The 26,050-nt window shown below is 48.4% G+C and overlaps 1 protein-coding gene across 1 annotated transcript in view; it reads left to right on the forward strand.

Moving 5' to 3' along the window:
* The first annotated feature begins 3,285 nt into the window (after positions 1–3,285).
* LOC141153454 (uncharacterized) overlaps positions 3,286–26,050 on the forward strand; it is a 34,185-nt gene continuing 11,420 nt past the window's right edge. The window contains exons 1-5 of the mRNA XM_073638293.1: positions 3,286–3,550; positions 11,620–11,717; positions 11,796–11,874; positions 11,980–12,077; positions 12,200–12,317. Of these exons, the coding sequence (XP_073494394.1) occupies positions 3,286–3,550; positions 11,620–11,717; positions 11,796–11,874; positions 11,980–12,077; positions 12,200–12,317 (658 nt within the window). The remainder of the gene's footprint in view (positions 3,551–11,619; positions 11,718–11,795; positions 11,875–11,979; positions 12,078–12,199; positions 12,318–26,050) is intronic.

A 26,050-nucleotide genomic window follows, 5' to 3' on the forward strand; every position in this document is an offset into this window, starting at 1 on the left:
TTACCACGGTGACCGTCCTCCGCTGGCGGTGTAGTTACCACGGTGACCGTCCTCCGCTAGCGGTGTAGTTACCACGGTGACCGTCCTCCGCTGGAGGTGTAGTTACCACGGTGACCGTCCCCCTCTGGCGGTGTAGTTACCACGGTGACCGTCCTCCTACGAGGCTGATAATGAGCGGTCAGGTCGGCGGAGGAGGCCGCGGTGGAGTTTGTGGCTTTTTCTCCAGATTCTTCCTGATAAATGTCGGATATTTGGGGCAGAATTCAGTGATTGTCGTTATATCGTCCCCTGTGATCTCCATCTTCTCCTTTATCATGAAGACGCCGGCAGGACGAGATCCCTCCAGCTGATCCAGTGCTCATCCCTCCTTCTCCTGAATGACCCCGAGGATGGACGAGGACGAGACCACCAGAAGATTATTACACTTCACCCTGGAGATCATCTCCCTGCTGAGCGGAGAGGTAACTCCTCTACATTTCTATCAGCTTTATTGTGTTATGGAACAAGTCCGACATCGGGAAGAGGAAATCCAGAAGAGGAAGAGAAGGATTCTTTACTGTAAGAGCAGTGATTGTGTGCAGCTCTCTGCCAGGAGGAGTTGTCATGGGGATTCCCTATAAGAGCTGTAGAGGGGCCTGGATGTCTGTCCTGAGTGTAATAATATTCCAGGTTATGGCCCCAGATTACTGGAGACGGTTATTGATCCCGGGATTTCTACTGATTGTCAGATCTGGAGTCGGGAAGGAATTCTTCTCCCTAAGTGTCTCTCTCCATACACAGGATTACACAATAGTGAGGAAGACACCGGGGGAGGGTGTGACTCCCATCATCCATCTCCAGGAGTCAGGAGGGCGGAGCCCGGGCCCCATCACAGAGCCTCCCCCGCACCCCCCGATACATGAGAGGAAGAAGAAGAAGATCCTAGAGCTCAGCAACAAGATGATTGAGCTGCTGAGCGGAGAGGTGACTGCTGGGACATTATACAGGACAGCACTGGAGTATTCTGGGTGATGAGCGGAGAGGTGACTGCTGGGACATTATACAGGACAGCACTGGAGGATTCTGGGTGATGAGCGGAGAGGTGACTGCTGGGACATTATACAGGACGGCAGTGGAGGATTCTGGGTGATGACCGGAGAGGTGACTGCTGGGACATTATACAGGACAGCACTGGAGGATTCTGGGTGATGAGCGGAGAGGTGACTGTTGGGACATTATACAGGACGGCAGTGGAGGATTCTGGGTGATGAGCGGAGAGGTGACTGCTGGGACATTATACAGGACGGCACTGGAGGATTCTGGGTGATGACCGGAGAGGTGACTGCTGGGACATTATACAGGACAGCACTGGAGGATTCTGGGTGATGACCGGAGAGGTGACTGCTGGGACATTATACAGGACAGCACTGGAGGATTCTGGGGGATGACCGGAGAGGTGACTGCTGGGACATTATACGGGACAGCACTGGAGGATTCTGGGGGATGACTGGAGAGGTGATTGCTGGGACATTATACAGAACAGCACTGGAGGATTCTGGGTAGTGACTGGAGAGGTGACTGCTGGGACATTATACAGGACGGCACTGGAGGATTCTGGGTGATGACAGGAGAGGTGACTACTGGGACATTATACAGGACAGCACTGGAGGATTCTGAGTGATGACAGGAGAGGTGACTGTTGGGACATTATACAGGACAGAACTGGAGGATTCTGGGTGATGACCGGAGAGGTGACTGCTGGGACATTATACAGGACAGCACTGGAGGATTCTGGGTGATGACCGGAGAGGTGACTGCTGGGACATTATACGGGACAGCACTGGAGGATTCTGGGTGATGAGCGGAGAGGTGACTGATGGGACATTATACAGGACAGCACTGGAGGATTCTGGGTGATGACCGGAGAGGTGACTGCTGGGACATTATACAGGACAGCACTGGAGGATTCTGGGTGATGACCGGAGAGGTGACTGCTGGGACATTATACAGGACAGCACTTAAGGATTCTGGGTGATGACCGGAGAGGAGACTGCTGGGACATTATACAGGACAGCACTGGAGGATTCTGGGTGATGACCGGAGAGGTGACTGCTGGGACATTATACAGGACAGCACTGGAGGATTCTGGGTGATGACGGTGTTGTTGTTGTCAGGTTCCTGTAAGGTGTCAGGACGTCGCTGTCTATCTCTCCATGGAGGAGTGGGAGTATCTAGAAGGACACCAGGATCGGTACCATGAAGTGATGATGGAGGAGCTCCGGCCTCTGACATCACCAGGTGAGAGGAGACTCTTGTTGGCTCCGGTGGATGTGATGACGTCTCTCGGCCTCGTCCTATAATAGATGATTTTTCTCCAGACTTGCTCTGGTTTTCTCTACATTTTCTCCGTCTGACCTCAGCTTTCATTTTCCTGATTATTCTCTTAAAGGCTCTCTTGCCTCCATTACACATCGGTCACATTTTGTCCGCAGATGTCCCAGCTGGTGATGAATGAGCCTGCTCGCCACTGCTCCGTACTTGATCGAGTATCCCTTGTGCTTGAGTCCCCACCCTACACGTTTCGCTGCTGTTCTTTAGCCACTGAACATGCAGGGATTGCCTGCCAATTATGGTAATGCCGCAGCCATGTTGGATGTGGCATTACTGTGATTGGCCGACCGTACCACTTCATCGGGTCTATATAAGACCCGGTGATGCGATGCTCGCCACACTCTACCCTGGAAACAGAGTAGGAAGAGTTGATGGAGAAGGGAGAGTTTGCATTACAGACCTTGCTGCTGAAACCTATAACAAAATAGTCCTTTTCAGGGCTACTTTTATGGTCGTGTGTCCCAAACTTAAGCGCCTCCAATACCTCATACAGTTTATCTGATTGGAAATAATGCTGTCGCCACATACGCTGAGCTCCCCCTCCCCCAGCGTCGTCCCATTCCCGAATATGTTGAAGCTGAGATGCCACATAATACACCCATGGGTTAGGAACCGCAAGCCCTCCCATTGTTTTGTTTCTTTGCAATGTTTCCACTTTAATTCTTGGAGTCTGTTTGCCCCATATTAAATTTCTAAACTCCTGACTGACTTTAAAGAAAAACACTCATACCGTGCCTGGCCCACGTACTCAACTTAGTGGTTCAACGCTTTCTGAAAGCCTACCTAGATTTGCCTGAGCTACTTGTGAAGGTACTCTACGTGTGCTTCCATTTCCCCAAGTCATCTACAGCTGCCGCCAGTCTGGCTGTGCTGCAGCAGTGCTTGCAAGTGCCAGCTCACCGACTGATGCGCAACATGGCCACACACTTCAACTCAACATTATATATGTTGGCACAGCTTTGTGAGCAACCGAGGGCATTAGTTGAATACCAGCTACAACATGCCCATCGGTATTCCGGTCAGCCTTTGCACATAACAACCGACAAGTGGGCATGGACATCTGACATTTGTAAGGTTCTACAAAAGTTTGAGGAATCAACAAACATGGTGAGCGGGGTTGACTTCATAATCAGCATAACGATCCCTCTTCTTTGCCTGCTCAAACTCTCACTGCTCACAAGTAAAGTAGAAGCTTTGCATGTGGACCGACCAGGTGGAGATGATAGGAAGAAAGTACACAGGGTGATACTACAGGGTGTTTGTCAATATAATGTCTAAGAGAATGTCCTATAGTAATGAGATCAGTCCACGAGAACTGTGTAATTAGCTATTCTCTGTATTATTGAGTTTCGGGGTACCCCCCTTTCCAGAACAATGCCTTCTGCCTGATACGCGTGCCTAAATTGTAAGTATTAATAGAATTCAGAGGGAGGTAACCCATACTCATTGTGTAGCTGTGAGAATTCCTTAATCACATCACCTATCAGCACTTGATTAAGTCTGGTTAATCCTTGGTTCTCCAGGAGCCAAATCCCACCAGTTGGTATAGATTTGGAAGCCATGGAGTGTTCCATAATGAAGGAAATTGCTAAACACCTTCTATTCCTTGTAATTTTTTCACTGTTCCCCAAAGTTTGTGACATAACAGCATAGTCGGTATTTTGCCTCCAAGTGTCCCAAACGTAAGCGCCTCCAATACCTCATAGAGTTTATCTGATTAGAAATAATACTGTAACAACATACACTGAGCTCCCCCTCCCCCAGGGTCGTCCCATCCCCACATACGCTGAGCTCCCCCTCCCCCAGGGTCGTCCCATCCCCACATACGCTGAGCTCCCCTCCCCCAGGGTCGTCCCATCCCCAGATATGTTGACGCTGAGATGCCACATAATAAACCCATGGGTTAGGAATCGCAAGCCCTCCCATTGTTTTGTTTCTTAGAAATGTTTCTCCAGCTTAATTCTCGGAGTCTCTTTGCCCCATATTAATTTTCTAAACTCCTGACTGACTTTAAAGAAAAGCCTCTGATTTATCCATATTGGGGAGTTGTGTAGGACATACAGCAGTTGTGGCATCCGGATCATTGTGACCAGGTTAGCACGGCCCACCACCGACAACGGTAACTTAGACCAGGCGCCTAGTTTACCTCTAAATTTAATCAATATTGGGTCAAGATTCAACTTCTCATAATCATTTATTTTTGGCGATTTATTGATGCCTAAATATTTAAACTCCACTTTTAGCCAGAAATAATAAAGTGTCGTCAGCGTATAACACGACCTTCTTTTCACTGTTCCCTCTACGAAACCCAACTATTCCTGGATGCTCCCTGATACGCGGTGCCAGGGGTTCAGTGGCCAGTGCAAAGAGCAGGGGGGATAACGGCCACCCTGCCGCGTACCTCTACTCAGTCCAAAACCCTGGGAGAGGTGTCCATTTACCTGTATTCTAGCCATCGGTCTACCATACAGTAATTTAGCCCATGAAATAAAACGAGGTCCTATACCAAACTTTTCCAAAACCGCCCATAAATATTCCCACTCAACAGAATCGAAGACCTTAGCGGCATCCAGAGACCATACAGCCCTGTCCCCATCACCATCCACCGGCAATTGAAGATTAAGAAACAATCTCTGAATATTAACAGCTGTGGATCTAGCCGGCAAGAAGCCTGACTGGTCAGTATGGATATCTGTGGAAATTACTATATTCAATCTAGACGCCAGAACCTTCACAATAATTTTAACATCAGTTGCCAATAAGGATATTTCGTGTCGGTGCCGGCGAGACTGTAGATTTCTGTGGAGCAAATGGGGATGCCGTGGGGGTGAGAGAGAATTCTTTTGAAGCTAGGAACGACATCCTTCTCACCTAGGTGTATATTTATCACAGGCCGGTGCCACTAGGAAATACACTCGTATGTTAATATGAATGGGCGATTGGGTTTTCCACTTCTCCTGTGTACGGCAATTTGCTTCTTTTACCCCGACAGATGGTCGATAAAGGAGGGAGGAAGAGCGGTTTTGGAGAAATTCTTAATATTTCTATGACATCCTTCTACATTGCATTAATTCCTGTAAAGCAACTGAAGGGTTAATAAACTTCTTGAATGTGGTTTTGAGGACCTTGAAGGGTGCAATTATTAAAATGGTGTCACTTTTGGGTATTTTCTGTCATGTAGGTCATTCAAAGTCTCTTCAAATTGGCCCTAAAAACAAAAAAAAAAATGGTTTTGTAAATTTTGGTGGAAAAATTGAAATCGCTGATCAACTTTTAACCCTTCTAACTTCCTGATAAAAAAATTGTGCTGATGTAAAGTAGACTTGTGGGAAATGTTATTTATTAACTGTTTTGTGTGACATAACTCTCTGGTTTAACCCCTTCCACGTCATATGCCGGCTCCCTGACTTTGATGCGGGCTCGCACGCCGAGCCTGCATCTTTCCCTGCAGATTATGTCTGATCATCTTGTGCCTCTAAAAGCCGCGGTTGGAGCTGAGCTTCACCTGCGACTCTTAACCTGTGCAATCCCTGACAGCGGCATCTAAGGTGCGCCGACAGGGGGTGTGTCTTTCCACTTGTTGGGTTGTCATGACAGCCAGGGTCTGCCAAAAAAAACTGTTGTGAAATTGCAGTTTTTATGCAACTCCCATAAAAAATTATCCCTTGTACTGCTATGGGGATGGCAAAATAAAAAGTTATGGCTATATCGAGGCGGATGTTGACATTTTTCTGCCTTTTTATTGTTCTTTAGAGATACTTGTCTTTTAATAGGAGGACGGCAGGTTCCCTCCTCTTACAGAGATCCCAGAGGATCCTGTCCAGGAAGGAGGCCGTGTCCTCGTGGTGACATCATGAGATCTCAAAAAAACAATTTCCGTATATACTCGAGTATAAGCCGACTTTATCAGCACATTTGTTAAGTTGAAAAAGCCCCCCTCTGCTTATACTCAGGTATATACTTATATATATACACTGCTCAAAAAAATGAAGGGAACACTGAAATAACACATCCTAGATCTGAATGAATGAAATCTTCTCATTGAATACTTTGTTCTGTAGAAAGCTGAATGTGCTGAGAACAAAATCACACAAAAATCATCAATGGAAATCACATTTATTAACCAATGGAGGCCTGGATTTGGAGTCACCCCCAAAATTAAAGTGGAAAAACACACTACAGGCTGATCCAACTTTGATGTAAAGTCCTTAAAACAAGTCAAAATGAGGTTCAGTATTGTGTGTGGCCTCCACGTGCCTGTATGACCTCCCTACAACGCCTGGGCATGCTCCTGATGAGGCTGAGTATTGTGTGTGGCCTCCACGCGCCTGCATGACCTCCCTACAACGCCTGGGCATGCTCCTGATGAGGCTGAGTATTGTGTGTGGCCTCCACGTGCCTCTATGACCCCCCTACAACGCCTGGGCATGCTCCTGATGAGGCTGAGTATTGTGTGTGGCCTCCACGTGCCTGTATAAGCTCCCTACAACGCCTGGGCATGCTCCTGATGAGGTTGCGGATGGTCTCTGGGATCTCCTCCCAGACCTGGACTAAAGCATCCGCCAACTCCTTGACATTCTGTGGTGTGACGTTGGTGGCCTTGTGATTCAGGCCTTGGGAATGGGCGGGCCAGTCCATAGCTTCAATGCCTTCATCTTGCAGGAACTGCTAACACACTCCAGCCACATGAGGTCTGGCATTGTCCTGCATTAGGAGGAACCCAGGGCCAACCGCACCAGCATATGGTCTCACAAGGGGTCTGATGATCTCATCTCGGTACCTAATGGCAGTCAGGCTACCTGTGGCAAGCACATGGAGGGCTGTGCGGCCCTCCAAAGAAATGCCACCCCACACCATTACTGACCCACTGCCAAACCGGTCATGCTGAAGGATGTTGCAGGCAGCAGATCGCTCTCCACGGCGTCTCCAGACTCTGTCACGTCTGTCACATGTGCTCAGTGTGAACTTGCTTTCATCTGTGAAGAGCACAGGGCGCCAGTGGCGACTTTGCCAATCCTGGTGTTCTGTGGCAAATGCCAAGCTTCCTGCACGGTGTTGGGCTGTGAGCACAACCCCCATCTGTGGACTTCGGGCCCTCATACCACCCTCATGGAGTCGGTTTCTAACCGTTTATGCAGACATATGCACATTTGTGGCCTGCTGGAGGTAATTTTGCAGGGCTCTGGCAGTGCTTCTCCTGTTCCTCCTTGCACAAAGGCGGCGGTAGTGGTCCTGCTGCTGGGTTGTTGCCGTCCTATGGCCCCCTCCCCGTCTCCTGGTGTACTGGCCTGTCTCCTGGTAGCGCCTCCAGCCTCTGGACACTACGCTAACAGATGCAGCAAACCTTCTTGCCACAGCTCACATTGATGTGCCATCCTGGATGAGCTGCACTACCTGAACAACTTCTGTGGGTTGTAGAGTCCGTCTCATGCTACCACGAGTGTGAAAGCACAACCAACATTCAAAAGTGACCAAAACATCAGCCAGAAAGCATTGGTACTGAGATGTAGTCTGTGGTCCCCACCTGCAGAACCACTGCTTTATTGAGGGTGTCTTGATAATTGCCAATAATTTCCATCTATTGTCTATTCCATTTGCACAACATCATGTGAAATTGATTGTCAATCAGTGTTGCTTCCTAAGTGGACAGTTTGATTTCACAGAAGTTTGATTTATTTGGAGTTATATTCTGTTGTTTGTGTTCCCTTTATTTTTTTGAGCAGTGTACTTATATATAGAATATATACCGGTGGAGTGGGGGGGGTTGCGACGACGGAGGAGTGGGCACAGTCAGTAGCCGCTGCTGAAGCTACCATGTGTGCCCAGTACTAAAGAGAATTAATATTCATCCCTCTCCACACCTATGGTAGTTGAGAGGAGTGAATATTCATTCTCCTTAATAGCGCAGTGTGAGTCTCAGCTGCCACTTCCTGCAGCGACTCTGCGATCCTGTGTGCCTGATATTAGAGAGAATGAATATTCATTCCTCTCCACGCCATGGTCGTGAATATTTATTTTATTAAGCTGCTTGCACATGTGATCTCTGAGCCGCTGCTGGAAGTGGCAGCTCCGATTTACACCTCGCTATTAAGGAGAATGAATATTCACTCCACTCAACACCCATATTCCCGGCGTGGAGAGGAGTGAATATTCCCGCAGCTGAGGTGAGATGCAGGCAGACAGGACGCAGCGCTAGAGCAGAGGAGAGGAAGGTGAGTAGGAGTGTTTATTTTTTTTCATCTGTGCAGTGATGGGGGGCCATGTATACCAGGATATGGGGATGAGGGGTACCATGCATACCACGATTGGGGATGAGGGGTGCTATGCATGCCAGTATTGGGGATGAGGGGTGCCATGCATACCAGGATTGGGGATGAGGGGTGTCATGCATACCAGGATTGGGGATGAGGGGTGTCATGCATACCAGGATTGGGGATGAGAGGTGCCATGCATACCAGGATTGGGGATGAGGGGTGCCATGCATACCAGGATTGGGGAAGAGGGGTGCCATGCATACCAGGATTGGTGTACTATGCATACCAGGATCGGGGATGAGGGGTGCCATGCATACCAGGATTGGGAATGAGGGGTGCCATGCATACCAGGATTGGGGATGAGGGGTGCCATGCATACCAGGATTGGGGATGAAGGGTGCCATGCATACCAGGATTGGGGATGAAGGGTGCCATGCATACCAGGATTGGGGACGAGGGGTTGGGGGCCATGCATACCAGGATTGGCGACGAGGGGTTGGGGGCCATGCATACCAGGATTAAAGACGAGTGGTTTGGGGCCATGCATACCCGGATTAGGGATGAGGGGTTGGGGGCCATGCATACCAGGATTGGGGACAAGGGGTTGGGGGCCATGCATACCAGGATTGGGGACGAGGGGTTGGGGGCCATGCATACCAGGATTGGGGACGAGGGGTTGGGGGCCATGCATACCAGGATTAGGGACGAGGGGTTGGTGGCCATGCATACCAGGATTGGGGATGAGGGGTTGGGGGCCATGCATACCAGGATTGGGGACGAGGGGTTGAGGGCCATGCATACCAGGATTGGGGACTAGGGGTTGGGGGCCATGCATACCAGGATTGGGGTGCCATGCATACCAGGATTGGGGATGAGGGGTGGGGGCCATGCATACCAGAATTGGGGATGAGGGGTGGGGGCCATGCATACCAGGATTGGGGATGAGGGGTGGGGGCCATGCATACCAGGATTGGGGATGAGGGGTGGCGGCCATGCATACTTGGATTGGGGATGAGGGGTGGTGTCCATGCATACCAGGATCGGGCAATGTGAACTGAGGTCTAAGATGGCAGACATACAAGAAACAGAGGCATGTTCACACTAGCAAAAAAGAAGCAAGACAAAAATATATCTCATACCCTACCATAATTATATATAAATGTAAAGCAAAGTTGCATAATAAATATAGGGTACTTAGTGAACTATTTTTGATCAAAAAAAGTATACAAGCCGTCCCACCAGCGGCAAGGTGACCCCAAATTGGGACGGTACCTATACTGCACTAAGTACCCTATATTTATTATGCAACTTTGCTTTACATTTATATATAATTATGGTAGGGTATGAGATATATTTTTGTCTTGCTTCTTTTTTGCTAGTGTGAACATGCCTCTGTTTCTTGTATGTCTGCCATCTTAGACCTCAGTTCACATTGTCTGGTTTTTTTACTTGTTTGCATTCTGTGCAATTTAAGGGTGTGGCATGCCCTTTGTTGAGCTGATTGGTATATATGTAGCTTACCACGGGCCTAGGTGGTCTGGAGTTGGGACCCGGTCCTATTTGTCTACCCTTTTATATGCATTACTTCAACTTTGATATACAGTAAGGTTTTTAATATAGGCAGTATAGGTACCGTCCCAATTTGGGGTCACCTTGCCACTGGTGGGAAGGCTTGTATACTTTTTTTGATCAAAAATAGTTCACTAAGTACCCTATATTTATTATGCAACTTTGCTTTACATTTATATATAATTATGGTAGGGTATGAGATATATTTTTGTCTTGCTTCTTTTTTGCTAGTGTGAACATGCCTCTGTTTCTTGTATGTCTGCCATCTTAGACCTCAGTTCACATTGTCTGGTTTTTTGACTTGTTTGCATTCTGTGCAATTTAAGGGTGTGGCATGCCCTTTGTTGAGCTGATTGGTATATATGTAGCTTACCACGGGCCTAGGTGGTCTGGAGTTGGGACCCGGTCCTATTTGTCTACCCTTTTATATGCATTACTTCAACTTTGATATACAGTAAGGTTTTTAATATAGGCAGTATAGGTACCGTCCCAATTTGGGGTCACCTTGCCGCTGGTGGGACGGCTTGTATACTTTTTTTGATCAAAAATAGTTCACTAAGTACCCTATATTTATTATGCAACTTTGCTTTACATTTATATATAATTATGGTAGGGTATGAGATATATTTTTGTCTTGCTTCTTTTTTGATACCAGGATCGGGTATGAGGGGTGGTGGCCATGCATACCAGGATTGGGGATGAGGGGTTGGGGGCCATGCATACCAGGATTGGGATGAGGGGTTGGGGGCCATGCATACCAGGATTGGGGATGAGGGGTTGGGGGCCATGCATACCAGGATTGGGGATGAGGGGTGGGGGCCATGCATACCAGGATTGGGGATGAGGGGTGGGGGCCATTCATACCAGGATTGGGGATGAAGGGTGCCATGCATACCAGGATTTCGGTTGGGGGGGGCAATGCTTGGGAAATTTACCAGTAGCTGCTGCATTTGCCACCCTAGGCTTATGCTCAAGTCAATAAGCTTTCCCAGTTTTTTGTGGCAAAATTAGGTGCCTCAGCTTATGCTTGGGTCGGTTTATACTCGAGTATATACGGTACTGGTAAATGGTAACCGTCCCTCCCAATCTCCATAACGGGGAAATAGGAGAGAAGAAACCGATGGATGGAAATGTGGCGCTTTCTCCAGCTCCTCTGTGGTTCCATCCCTGGTGGAGACGAAACTTGGAGAAGTTGTGTCCTCATCCTCCGAGTGCAGAGCAGAGAGCATTAGGCTTTGGCCTCGCTGATTATTACTTCATATTTGGGGGCCCACAATGTGCTGGGACCTCTGTACCAGTGGTGAGGACCACAACAATGTAGTTTATTCCCTGATACATAAACATAGAATTACTGTTTCTGAGAGACGAGTCTCATATATAGACAGATACACGGCAGGTCATGTATTCAGTCTCTGTGTCTCCACAGATGGATCCAGGAGGAGAAATCCACCAGAGAGATGTCCCCATCCTCTGTATCCCCAGGACTGTCCAGAGGAGAATCACAACATCCCGGAGGATCATCAGGTAGATGACACTGAAGTCCCCACAACATCTGACCATGAAGTGATGGGACCTGAGCTCATCTTACATTGTTCTTTTTAGGGTGAAGATCTGATTGATATTAAGGTTGCAGTTATACATGGAGCACAAGAGGCGACCGCAATATGGGCCGATCAGCAGGGTGAGGAGGGAGACTGTCATGTCTATTCTGTGGTCACCTACTACTACTCCCATCATCTCATCATCACATGACACAATCTGTTCCGTCACTGTGTGTTTCCTACAGATGGATCCAGGAGGAGAAATCCAACAGAGAGATGTCCCCATCCTCTGTATTCCCAGGACTGTCCAGAGGAGAATCACAACATCCCGGAGGATCATCAGGTAGATGGTTCTGAGCCCTGTACCGGATCTGTATATGGGGGGACATTTGTGATCGAGGTCATAGATGTCACAGATTTTGGTGGTTTCTTGTATTGTGCTGATTGTTACATCTGATATATCAGGAGGAAGATCCGACTAAGAATAAAGAGGAGGACGAGACAGAAAAAGAAGCGATGACGAGGGAGGATCAGCCGTGTGTGAGTGACGGGAAGGAGGAGATTCCTGTAGATGTTTCCACAGGTATGTAATAATGACGGGCGTGTGATGATGACCGGCGTGTGATGGTGATGATGATGACCGGTGTGTGATATCATGTGGAGTCTCCGGTGCAGTGAAGCTTTATCCGCTGTCGACATCACAGCAGAAGCGTCCGGTGATGGCGCGGCTGCTCCTGTAGAGTCCGGCTGTGCACCGATGAATAATGGGGCCGCCTTCACACCTCCTCTTAATGATTGAGGAAGCACATACAGTGGGTACGGAAAGTATTCAGACCCCTTTAAATTTTTCACTCTTTGTTTCATTGCAGCCATTTGGTAAATTCTAAAAATGTTCATTTTTTTTCTCATTAAAGTGCACTGTGCACCCCATCTTGACTGAAAAAAACAGAAATGCAGAAATGTTTGCAAATTTATTAAAAAAGAAAAACTGAAATATCACATGGTCATAAGTATTCAGACCCTTTGCTCAGACACTCATATTTAAGTCACATGCTGTCCATTTCCTTGTGATCCTCCTTGAGATGGTTCTACCCCTTCATTGGAGTCCCGTTGCCCCCCGGCATATAACATGTGGCTCCTCTCTATATATTGGCTCCAGTGGCCTCTGCTGGGTATATAGACCCCGGGGGGCATACTCAGGGGCGATGTGTGCTGAACAGGCCAGATGTTATACAGGGGTTATATTCACAATAACCAGGGTGTACTTTATTATAAGAGCACATTGTGATTTTGGGAACGTCCCTTTAGAAGAATCTTCACTCACGGTCTCTCCAGACAAACAAAATGACGTCTAGAAATCGTCCCCCCATCTGAGCCTCTAACGTGAATAAATAATTCTCTTTCCAATGACAAAATACATAAATTCCCAAAAGAAGGTGAGAAGACGTCCTCATCCATGTTCTGAAAACACATACCACCAATAAATAGGATGAAATTATTCTCCGACAAGAATTGTTACCAAAGAAAGAAACTGCTGCTCAGATTCCCGGCCGTTCCTCCGACATTTATGAATTGCATGATAACCGGGTGTTACCGTTCTCCATACATGTGTCCCCACACTTCTGACACTCAGCACTGATTGGACAATGTGGGGGAACAATGGTAACACCCAGTTGTCAGTATTTCCTTACATTTATAGGGTGAATAGCAGAAGAGCTGCACAGCTTAGTGACCAATAACATTATGACTCCAGAAATGTGAGGAGGAAAAATAAAAAAATAAATAATTTAAAAATCAGTAAAAAAAATGTGTCTGTAAGGCCGATAATGGGGGAAATGTTTTCCACAAAAGTCAACTCTAGTTGTAGATGAAAGACGTCACACAGGAGAGAAGCCGTACTCCTGTTCACAATGTGGGAAATGCTTTACAGTTAAGTCTTGTTACACATGAAAAAGTCACAGAAGAACGAAGCTGAAATCATGTTCATGATGTGGGAAATGTTTTATTACTAAATTGCATCATATTAATCTCTTAAAGGGGTGTAACGCTGGCGGGAGCGGACCCCACAGGCCGGTCTTATTCTGGAGGGGCGTGACTAAGTGTCTACCGGTATTCACTAGAGCCTCTGATGGTGGATAGGCTGGGCTGCCGGTAGACACCAGGTACCACTCCAGGGCAGTCCCGGGACTGCGGCAGCTGACCGGAGGGTCAGAGACTCGGGTACAGGGTACAGGTGGGTGAGGTAGAAGCGTAGTCAGACGGTCCGGGGTCAGGGCAGGCTGCACAGGTTCAGAATTCGTAGCCGAGGTCGGGAGCAGAGAGATCAGGATAAACGAGCAGACAAGCCGAGAGATAACAGGAGGGATAAACTACAAAACACCTTAACTTGTTGAGGGAGGGCACCAACGTCCCTTCACGGTTGACCAAGTGAGTGTCAAATTATTATGATGATTGCGCAATCCAACAGAAAACCAGACGGAGGCAATGCTCTGTATGGGAGGATTCAGGAATCTCTAATCTCATTTATTTCTACTTAGCATTTTATATTGTTTTGAGTATATCGATAACCAATCATCTACAGCCGTACTACAGTACTACAGGCCTGAGCCAATGTTAGTGCAATTATTACGGAAACACATATATGGTCATATTATTGTTAGTTCGAAGCACGCTGGAAATTTACAAGGTTACCCATCCTGGCTCAGACTAGTCAGATAACGGGAGCAGGATGTCTCACAGAATGTTCTTGTGAGAAAAGGTTAGTGTGAGAAAGTTGCATGAGAAATGAAGGAAAGAATGTATATTATTCAAGGAGTATAATAACATGATTTTAAAGCAAGCAGACAAAATGGAGTTGCTATAGCATGAGTATCAATATGTCCTTTACACTTGGATAGCATGAATATTAATATGTCCTTTACATTCCCCCCTAAAAATTATGTTTTCTCTGTCGCCTCATTGGGGGACACAGGACCATGGGTGTTATGCTGCTGTCCACTAGGAGGCGACACTGTGGATAATCTGAAAAAGATTAACCGTGGCTCCTCCTCTGCAGTATACACCCCTGGACAGCATCAGCCTTCTCCAGTTTTTGCTTAGTGTCGCATAGGAGGCACACCTAAAGCTTTTACTCCGTTTTCTCGACAGGATTACAGATGAAGAAAAGTGGGTCTCCTGCGAGACTCCCAGCATGGCTCCTTCCTCTGCCCCCTATTACGGGGTGCACAGTTGAAGTTGAGATGGCTATTCCCCATGTCGCTCCTTCCCCAGCCCCTCGGGTGCTGGTTCGAAGTCGAGATCCCCTCCTTCCCCAATTCCTTTTGGTTTCTGGGTTGAGGTCGAGGCGAGGATAAAGCCCCCTGATGGTGACAGCAGCACCCTCCCTAATCCTCCTCTGGGGGCATTAGGTTGAAACGCCTCAGGTAGAGCCTGGACAGGCAGGCATGGCACAACACAGGCACAGGCCTCCCTGCGCCCAGCTCTATGGTGCCTCAGGGGGACTCTTCTCAGGGCCCCCCTTCCGCTTATACTCCCACCGCTATCCTGCCTTTAAATCCGGGGGGTCCGGTTCAGATTCGGCCCCCTCCCGGACTTCCGCGCTGGCCTGGAGCCCCTTTGGGCATCAGGTATCTAATTTAGACCGCGGCTTCTGTCTAGCCGAAGCCGCCACCTCCTCTCCGCCTCCCGCCCCGCCCCCCGGATGACAAATATGACACTCTACAGTGTCAAAGAGGGGGCGGATCCAGACTGAAAGGGCGCGATTTCACACAGCAACTGCCGCCCTTTTCAGCTCTCCGCCCCCCTTCTTCTTTAAACTTTACTCCTATGGCCATTATCTGCTGCAGGATAAAGAATTAACCCTGCAGTTGCCGGTCGGCAGATACAGACCAGGCCTGCCAGTCTCCGGGGAGGCACAGGACTGTGGATCTTCGGCGCTGGACCTAGGGACACACTGGTGGGGTAAGATCATAGCTGGAGTTCCTCCTCGGCTGTGAATCCATTATTTCTTATAAGCTCCTCTGCATTGTAGGGCCCTCTGCATAGCCACCCTGTGCACTATGCCGGACTCAAGGTCCAAGAGAACCAGGCAGGACTGCTATTATGCACTCTGTACAGCCTGCAGTAATACTCTCCCCAGTGGCAGCACGTACCCGTACTACCAGGACTGCATCCAGACTACTGTGCCAGAGCACCAAGAAGCCTCTGCCAATGCTTCGGGTCTAATGCCACTCAGGAATGGGTCACTCAGATGTCGCAATCTATGACGCAGTCTATAGATAACCTAACCTCCACATTGCCTCAGGCTCTGCAGCGTCATGCCTCGGCTATGAACGCTACCCAGCAAAGGGAGAGCTCGACTCAGGCTACCCGGCAAAGGGAGAGCTCGACTCAGGGACATGACGACCCGGGCACATCCATGTCTAGGTCAGGACGCAAGCGGACCCACAGGTCACGTTCATCTGCGGCATCCCATAACACACGGTCATCCCCTTCTAGGGAGAGACACCGTAATTCCAGGTCATTTAGACCGTCCCCTACCAGGGACAGATGATGCAGATCTCCGCAGCGATCCCTGACCAGAGAAGGCCTCCGCCCCGGTTCATCCAGCAGGAGACGCCTTAGCGATACACAGGATTCGGAAGACATCTGTGATTCCGACTCTGACAAGGAAACTGAAGGGTCCCTGATCCCAATCCCCCCTAGCAATACAGCGCTAGTTGAGGACGTAATCTCGTCCATCCATCGGGTGCTGGACATTTCTGATCCGCCCACCGGAGGCACCAGAACATTTCCTTCGAAGGAGCTCTGAAGCCGCCTAAGATCTCTTTGACCACCCACAGTTTAAATTGATCCTTAAATCACAAATATCTGGAGGCGCGGTACCCCTTCCCACAGGAGGTCACCAAGGAATGGACTGATCCACCCAAAGTGGATCCCCCAGTCTCGAGGCTAGCACCACAGTCACCCCTTTCACTGCCAGATAGCTCAACCCTCAGGGATGCAGCAGACCGGCAGGTGGAACGCAAGGCTCGTTCAATTTTCAAGGCCGCAGGGGCCTCCCTGGCTCCCGCGTTCGCTTCAGTTTGGGGCTGCCAAGGCCATCCTGGCTTGGCCCCAAAAATTTACAAGCTGGCCTCCAAGCATTTGCTCCTGAGCTGTCGGACCAAGTGGTTCAAATAGCAGTTGTAGTAGATTACATGCTTCATGCAGATCTGGATTCAGCAAGGGGTGCAGCGGGGATAGCATCAAACGCCATCACGATTCGGCGTATCCTCTGGCTGCGGGAATGGAAAGCAGACGTAGCCTCAAGGAAGTCCCTCACGCACCTCCCGTACCTCAGTGGTTGAACATGATTATATCCAACGCCACCGGGGGTATGAGTACCTCTCTCCCCCAACTGAAACCCAAACGCACTTACAGGAAGCATAACCAAACTCGATTCCGATCATTTCGGAACTCTTCGGGCTGGTCCGTCTCGCGTCTAGTACAAAATAGCAACCGCTCCCCACGCTGGGACAACTCGCGGTCGACGCAAAAGTCGGACAAGACCTGGCAGTCAAAAGCAGGCCAGTCAAAGTCCAAAGGACGAAAATCTCAGATTTCCTCCTCATCATGACTCACGGACTCCGGAAGACACCCCACCCATAGGCGGCCGACTTTTGCTCTTTCATAAAGTCTGGCTGCCTATTAAAGAAGACAGGTGGGTCAGGGAACTAGTGTCTTTGGGATACAAGATAGAGTTCACTTCCAACCCAAGGGTTCTACTTCAATCTATTCGTAGTCCCCAAGAAAGGAGGCGGCGTATGGCCCATACTGGACCTAAAACAGCTCAACAAATATGTACGGGTACGTCACTTCCGCATGGAGTCCCTTCGGTCCATCATTGAGTCCATGGAGAAGGGAGAATTTCTCGCCTCCATAGACATACAACACGCATACCAATTGCATCCGCCCATCAGAGATTTCTCAGGGTCGCAATCGACCAGGACCACTACCAGTTAGTGGCTCTCCCGTTCGGACTCGCCACGACTCCCAGAGGGTTTACCAAAGTCATGGCAGCCACCATGGACGTCCTGCACTCCAGAAGCATAGTAGTCGTTCCATACCTGGGCGATCTCCTTATCAAGGCTCCTACTTTCAAGGACTGCGAGCTCAGCTTCTCAATCACGACCGACACTGAGTCGCCTGGGCTGGTTAGTCAACCTACAAAAGTCATCACCAACCCCGAGTCAGTCTCTGACCTTCCTGGGAATGCTATTCAACACTTTCAGGGGTCTTGTGCTCCTTCCTGAGGACAAGGCACTGCTTCTCTGTCTAGGAGTTTGCACCCTCCTCAGCAAACCCCCTCGATCTCTCTGGTTTGCCATGAGAGTCCTCGACAGGATGATGGCGGCAATAGAAGCGGTCCCATTTGCCCAGCTTCACCTCAGGCCTCTCCAACTAGCCATCCTCAAGTCATGGGACAGGAACCCCTTTTTTTCTCTCGACAGGGAGGTCCAGCTGACGTCATCAACCAGGAGGTCCCTGCACTGGTGGCTCAAGCCAGCCTCACTAACAAAGGGGAAATCCTTTCTCACGGGTCAATGGAAGGTTCTGACCACCGACGCGAGCCTGACGGGTTGGGGTGCAGTGCACTTACACCACAGAGCACGGGGCAAGTGGTCCCCAGGAAGCAACCATGCCCATCAACATCTTGGAAATTCGTGCCATCCTCCTGGCGTTGAGAGCCTTCCATCACTTACTGGCAGCCTCTCACATCAGAGTACAGTTTGACAATGCCACGGCTGTAGCATATGTGAATCACCATGGGGGAACCCGCAGTGCCCAGGCGATGCGAGAAGTGACACACATTCTCCCCTGGGCGGAAGACACAGGTTCGGTTCTCTCTGCGGTCCACATTCCGGGTGTGGACAGCTGGGAAGCAGACTTCCTCAGCCGTCAAGCAATGGACTCGGTAGAGTGGTCTCTCCATCCCAAAATTTTTCGCCAGATCTGCAATCGCTGGGGGACTCCGGACGTGGACCTAATGGCATCCCACTTCAATGCCAAGGTCTCCAACTTCATGGCCAGAACACACAACCCACGGGCGCTAGGAGCGGACGCCCTGGTTCAGGACTGGACCCAATTCCAGCTCCTGTACATTTTTCCACCTCTCCCCCTGAGTGGTGAGGAAGATCAAGCAAGAGGGAGTTCCAACCATCCTAATCGCATCGGACTGGCCCAGACGTACATGGTACGCCGATATCGTACAGCTCACAGCAGACGTCCCCTGGCGTCTCCCCGACCGCCCGGATCTTCTGTTACAAGGTCTGTTCTACCACCAGAACCCAGGGGCACTCAATTTGACGGCGTGGTCATTGGGACCTGGGTTCTAACCATGATCAGGGCACGGAAGCCAACCTCTGCTAAGATTTATTATCGTACCTGGAAAGCCTTCTTTACCTGGTGCGAATCTCGTGGCCAGACTCCATTCCCTTATTCCCTCCCCAGGGTACTTGGGTTTCTCCAATCGGGTCTGGAGGCCAGACTGTCCCTGGTCTCCCTTAAGAGCCAGGTGTCAACTCTCTCAGTGCTTTTTCAGAAGTGCATTGCTAACAAGCCGCAAGTAAGGACATTTCTTCAGGGGGTTTCCCGATTGGTTCTCCCCTACAGATGACCACTAGAAACGTGCGACCTCAACCTGCTGTTGACAACATTGAGGAAATTTCACTGCCATCCCTCTGTCCGGTCCCGGTTCATAGAGTGCAGAAGGCCCTGCATACGCTTGACCTTGTCAGGGCATTGTGTATCTATGTGTCTAGGACTGCGCCCTTCCGGAAGTCTGATTCTCTTTTCCTTCTTCTGGAAGGCGGCCGCAGGGGTCTGCCACCTTCCAAAGCTACCCTTGCCAGGTGGATCAAATCCACCATACAAGAGGCCTACCGCCTCAAAAATTCTCCTCTTCCAGGAGGAATTACGGCACACTCTACACGTGCGGTAGGGGCCTCCTGGGCCATTCGGCACCAGGCTTCGGCACAACAAGGGTGTAAGGCAGCCACCTGGACTAGCCTACACACGTTTACCAAACACTACAGAGTTCATACCCAGTCCTCAGCAGACGCGAGCCTGGATAGATGTGTTCTGCAGGCAGCAGTGCCCCAATTCTAGGGGCCTGTCTACACAATATTCGTCCATTGCTTCCCACCCAGGGACTGGTTTGGGACGTCCCATGGTCCCGTGTCCCCCAGTGAGGCGACAGAGTAAAGGAGATTTTTGTGTACTCACCGTAAAATCTCTTTCTCTTAGCCTCTAATTGGGGGACACAGCTCCCACCCTGTTGCCCGTTCCGGGCCGTTGTTATGTTGAGTTCTCATATTGTCTTTATTTGAGCTCGTACATAGTTGCCTTCTTATAGGATTAATTATGTTATCCATGTTATGATCCTCCTAATGGTTTTGCACAAAACTGGAGAAGACTGACGCCGTCCAGCGGTGTATACTGCAGAGGAGGAGCCACGGTTAATCTTTTTCAGATTATGCATAGTGTCGCCTCCTAGTGGACAGCAGCATAACACCCATGGTCCTGTGTCCCCCAATTAGAGGCCAAGAGAAAGAGATTTTACGATGAGTACACAAAAATCTCCTTATTATCAACAATAGAGGTGCTTTCCCAGGATCATGCTTTGAGCCTGAGGGACATTGGTCTTCACTCAATTAGTGCAGTTGTTACCAATCGAGGCTGTCGCGGCATGTCCATCCCCCCTTGCTTGTTGACATAATCATAAAGCTCCGATCTTCAGACGTGAGGTTGGTTGGGGCATGGGGGTAAAGGTCATCCTTCCCTTGTCGTCCAGGTCCTCAATGCTGGTTACATCTGGGAGGTCCGTGTATAGTAGCACTGGATGTCGGTTGGCAGCATCCTCCTTGCTCTCTGATGACTGGCAGGTTTTCCTCATGCAAAATGGGATACAATAAAAGACTAGTTTTAGTAAAACATATATTAACAAGATGCAAGCAGCAATATGCAACACTCCTTGTAATATTCCAGCAATCCATCCACCAATCCCTTTAAACCAATTAGCAGGATTTAAAAAGGAGAATGTATCAGACGACCAACTGTCTTTGGTCAATTCATTATGTTTATTATACTCTTCCCTGAGTTTCCTAATGTCTACTATTTTAGTCTTTAACCGTATGGTAGAGTCGGGGTCAATATAGTGACAACAGGCTGGGCCTATAACCTGACACATCCCTCCTTGAGCTGCTGTCAAATAGTCCAGCACTAAAGTATGTTGATTGGCCACTATGATAAGTTGATTCTGCACCGCAACAGTAGTATTAATTACTTCCAATATACTCCAAATTTGGTCATCTAAGTAGTCAGTGACTTCCATTAATTTGTCCCACATTTGTGTTACCATAGGGTAGAGGAAGACAGCACTGGCTATCTTATTGGGTATACTCATTTGTACTAAATGAGGTCTTCCTGATGGGCGTGGGGTGTTGTCCTTAGCACGTTTATAGATGGTATGAAGAGGGATGGCTCTCAAATCTACTTACTATGGGGAATAAGATAAGTGGCTGGAGTTAGCCGGGCCAACGTACAAGCCCCCCCTACTCCGACTGCGAGCCATTTATACGCATTATTCCCACAGACTCAATATCTGGCAGATGGCAGGTCCCATAAAGCAGAGTGCTGTAATACTAATTTATGTACCAAATCGATAAAAACGGTGTTATTTGATCACATACACCATGAAGACATTTGTCCCAGGGGCTACAATATCCAACATCCGGATTGCCACATGTTGGATCACTAGGCTTATATTCAGAAAATTCCTGTTTTACTGCTATTGGGGTTGTCAGGAGCACTTGGTATGGTCCGTCATACAATGGTTCTAGTCCGTGTTTCCGAACATGCTTGTTCACATACACCTAATCTCCGGGCTTGAGGGTATGACAACCTTCTGCATCAGCTGGATCTGGAATAGAAGATGATACTAACGCATGGGTGTTAGTTAAAGCTTTGGCAAGCTGAATCACATATTGCAGAACATGATCTGTTTCTTCTGATAATTGTTGTGGGGTAAATCTAGCTATAGCTGGTTGTGACCCAAATAGTATCTCATAGGGTGACAGTTTGTGTTTCCCCAAGGGTGTGGTGCGTATGTGATATAGTGCAATGGGAAGGAGCTAAGTCTACTGGGCCATAGTCTCCTGCATCATTTTGGTTAATTGCCTTTTCAGTGTGCCATTCAATCTCTCCACCTTGCCACTTGACTGTGGATGGTAAGGAGTATGTAACGCCACTGTTGATCCGATCATGGTAAGTATTTCTTGATACACGCATGAGGAAAAGGCTGGTCCTTGATCACTTTCGATAACTTCTGGGACTCCATATCGGCAAACAACTTCAGAGACCAGCTTCTTGGCTGTGGTAAGGTTGCAGCCCCTACCAATGTATCTTCAGTTGTGACAGCATATCCAGTATGAAACCTGACAGAGGTGTCAACATATCTGGATCCATCCGTATATAACGTAAGTTCTGGATCATCCAAGGGTACTTCCGCCACTAAAACAAGTGGAGTTGACTCCGCAGTAATTTGTTCCAGACAATCATGCGGTGGAGCCTCTTTCCCCTCTCCTTCAGGCGCTGGCAGCAGGGTGGCTGGGCCGATGGTGGTGCACCGATGTAATCTCACATTTTCTGGCAAAATCAACGAACACTGCAGCCGCAGGTGTCTCTGTGTGGACAGATGTTTAGGTTGCTGTAAAGCCAAAACAGCCGCAATATCGTGTGGAGCATAAATGTGAGTCTCATGTCCAAGGATGATGTCCGCCGTCTTTTCAAGTAACTGCTGTGTGGCATGAACTGCTCGTAGACAGCTGGGGGAGGCCCTGGCTACCGGGTCCAGATGCGCTGAGTAATAACCGACTGGGCGCTGCTTTGTACAGTGTCTCCGCGTGAACACTCCGGCTGCATGCCCTCCCGTCTCAGAGACACACAAATGGAAAGGCCGAGCACAGTCCGGGTCTCCAAGAGCAGGGGCCATCATCATCCCTGACTCTAGCTGCTCAAAGGCTTGTTGCAGCTGCTCCTGGCGGTCCCCGCTGTCCACATCAGCCAGAGTGTCTTCCTTTAATGCATCATATAGGGGTTGCATTAGACGTGAGGCGTCTGGGATCCATTGTCTGCAATTTGTGCACAGTCTGAGGAATCCTTGCAGCTCCATGGGATCCCCTGGAAATGATAGCAGGCAGACGGCCGTCTTCCCCTCCTCTGTGAGACGTCCGGCACCCCGAGCAAGGCAGTGGCCCAAGAAAACCACTTGATCGAGGCAAAACTGAAGTTTCGAGGCTGAGACTCGACAATTCAGTTTTGCTAGATGCTTGAGGAGGCTAACAGTGGCCCTGATGGACATTTGCTCCGTGGGGGCACACAAAAGAAGGTCATCCACGTATTGTAATAGTACTACCTCAGAGTTGTCCAGCTGCCACGGCAGCAGACAGCTAGACATGTTCTTTGCAAACTGATTAGGCAAATATACCGATGGAAATAAATGTCAGGGCTAGGGTTGGGACCGCATGAAGCTGTGATGCATATGATATGGTGTTTTGAATTGTTTCTGTAAGCAGGTGTTGTGACCTGGGTGCATCCAGGGGATCATATTTTGGTCCCACCTTTTGTATAACATACTGACATGATGATCTTCATCATACACATTCCGGGTGTAGTGTGTATTGCTGCCTGTATTCCGGGTGTGCCAAGATGGCCGCCACCAGAAGGAAACACACTACAGGAAGTGTGTGCCAAGATAGCCGCCACCAAAGGGACATCTGGTCAGAGGCCGGAGGTGATGCAATGGGTGTAGCAACATGGCCGCTGCAGGAAGGGTTGGAACTTTGGGCGGACATAGGTATAACAGATGAGGATGGGGGCACTAGGAGTGGCTTGGGTAGTAGTGAGGGGTGGGCTTCCTGGACGGGGCACGTGACATGCAACACAATAATCTGCTGACTGTAATTAGTACAGATCCACCCCCCCCCGTCCACCATTATCGGGCGGTGACTGGAGAGCAGTAGCTTTGTAATACACATAACATGGCATCTTTCCCTTATTGTCTGTATTTTCTTCCTCCATTGACAAATTCTCTGCTGTTCTGTACCAAGCCATAGCTATTTGTAACAATCCTTTATCTTCTAACTTGCCTTTTTTCTTCTTCATAATTAACCAGCCCTTATCTGGTAGCTCGCATATTTTAGTTAACTGTTTAAGTTTCTGCACATACTTTTTCCCTTCTTTCGACAAACTCAGCGCAGCCTTTTTTTCACATGTATGCACTTTCCAACAAGCCATTTATCTATCTCATACTGTAATCTACCCACCCGGGTACCACCCACACAATGACATTCCTCTTTTAGTTTTCTCTACATATTTCCTTCCTTCTATTTCAACATACCCTTCATCACAAATCTCATGTGCAACTTTTCTGAACTTTTCAGCGTCTTCCAACAATCCACAGTCAACTAATCTTCCCCTGTTCTGATGGATTCCTTCGTCCCACAACGCTGGCTGAAGTCTCCCCTCCACGGGAAAATTTAACACCTTAAACACTTTTGGTGCATTCTTAAATGATCTTTTCCCTTCTCGTCTGACTATGATATTCATCACATCCTCTCCCTCCTGCAGGGGAGACAATTTCTTTCTGCTCAACGGAAACATTGATTAATCACTACTGCCACCTCTCAACCAACAAAGATCCTTAATTTTGTGCACAGCACGAGTCCGGCCAGACCTCCCAGCTGTTCCACTGACTTTACTTCACCCCCTCCCATCGGGGGAGTGTCAAACAGCCAGATGAAAGGAGGAGAACTCTCGTCCGCAGCTCTCCGGACACTAGATATATGTATATCTGTATGCGTGTCCTACCCAATCTTCGATCACCTGCCGCGACTGAAACTAACAATGTTCAGTCTCCTAAGGATCTTTGTCAGAAGTTGAGGAAGATTCACACAATATTCACTTGTCAATCCGAGGTGATACTGCTTTGAAAGTTATCAATATCAGACCCCTAATGGGACTACACCCCTTATAGTCTCACCTTTGACTATATCCAACCAAGACGTCCGGAGACACTGCAAACAACCACACACCACGTGGAAACCACCCCAAACGGTCAGTATCACTAGTAAAGAACTCGTGCACTTACCGTGGCTTTTTTGGGGGGATGATCAGTCTCCATTCCAGTGGGGGAGGCTGAAGGCAAGTCTCTATTTGTGGACGTCCAGAGATGGTGGGGCGTCCCTGGTTAGGGATCCAAGTCACTGCACCAAGCTGTTGAGGGAGGGCACCAACGTCCCTTCACGGTTGACCAAGTGAGTGTCAAATTATTATGTTGATTGTGCAATCCAACAGAAAACCAGACTGAGTCAATGCTCTGTATGGGAGGATTCAGGAATCTCTAATCTCGTTTATTTCTACTTAGCATTTTATATTGTTTTGAGTATATCGATAACCAATCATCTACAGCCGTACTACAGTACTACAGGCTTGAGCCAATGTTAGTGCAATTATTGCGGAAACACATATATGGTCATATTATCGTTAGTTCGAAGCACGCTGGAAATTTACTCAGACTAGTCAGATAACGGGAGCAGGGTGTCTCACAGAATGTTCTTGTGAGAAAAGGTTAGTGTGAGAAAGTTGCATGAGAAAAGAAGGAAAGAATATATGTTATGCAAGGAGTATAATAACATGATTTTAAAGCAAGCAGACAAAATGGAGTTGCTATAGCATGAGTATCAATATGTCCTTTACACTTGGATAGCATGAATATTAATATGTGCTTTACAAACTGAGAACTAGATGCTAACAGCAAACTGTGACCTGAGCTCAGGCGAGGTGTGGAGGGCGACGCTGCCTGATATAGCAACTTAAGCCAAACCCCCCAAAAAATGGAACTGCATGCAAAATAGAAGCATGTTCACACTGGCCTGAAAACAGACAAAAGTCAAAACAGAAACAAAATAAATACCCTGCTGTAAATAAATAACTAACAGTGCATATAAATAACATTATAACATTGGGTAATTAGTAAACACAGTTTTTGATCAAAAAATGCGTAGAAGCCATCCCAGCAACGTCAAGGTATACCCAAGTTCAGGATGGTCCTAACCTCTAATATTAAGGCTATGTGCGCACGTTCAGGATTTTAGTGCAGCAAATTCATTAAGGTTTCTGCATCTCTTGGCAGGAAAAACACTGCAAAAAAAATGTGCTTTTTGACGCAAATTTGATGCGTTTTTTATGCGGTTTTGTATATCAATCAATGCTTTT

The sequence above is a fragment of the Phyllobates terribilis genome, unplaced genomic scaffold (genome assembly GCF_046119375.1).
Source record: "Phyllobates terribilis strain yellow unplaced genomic scaffold, ASM4611937v1 Scaffold_1__5_contigs__length_1240528914, whole genome shotgun sequence".
Classification (NCBI taxonomy): domain Eukaryota; kingdom Metazoa; phylum Chordata; class Amphibia; order Anura; family Dendrobatidae; genus Phyllobates; species Phyllobates terribilis.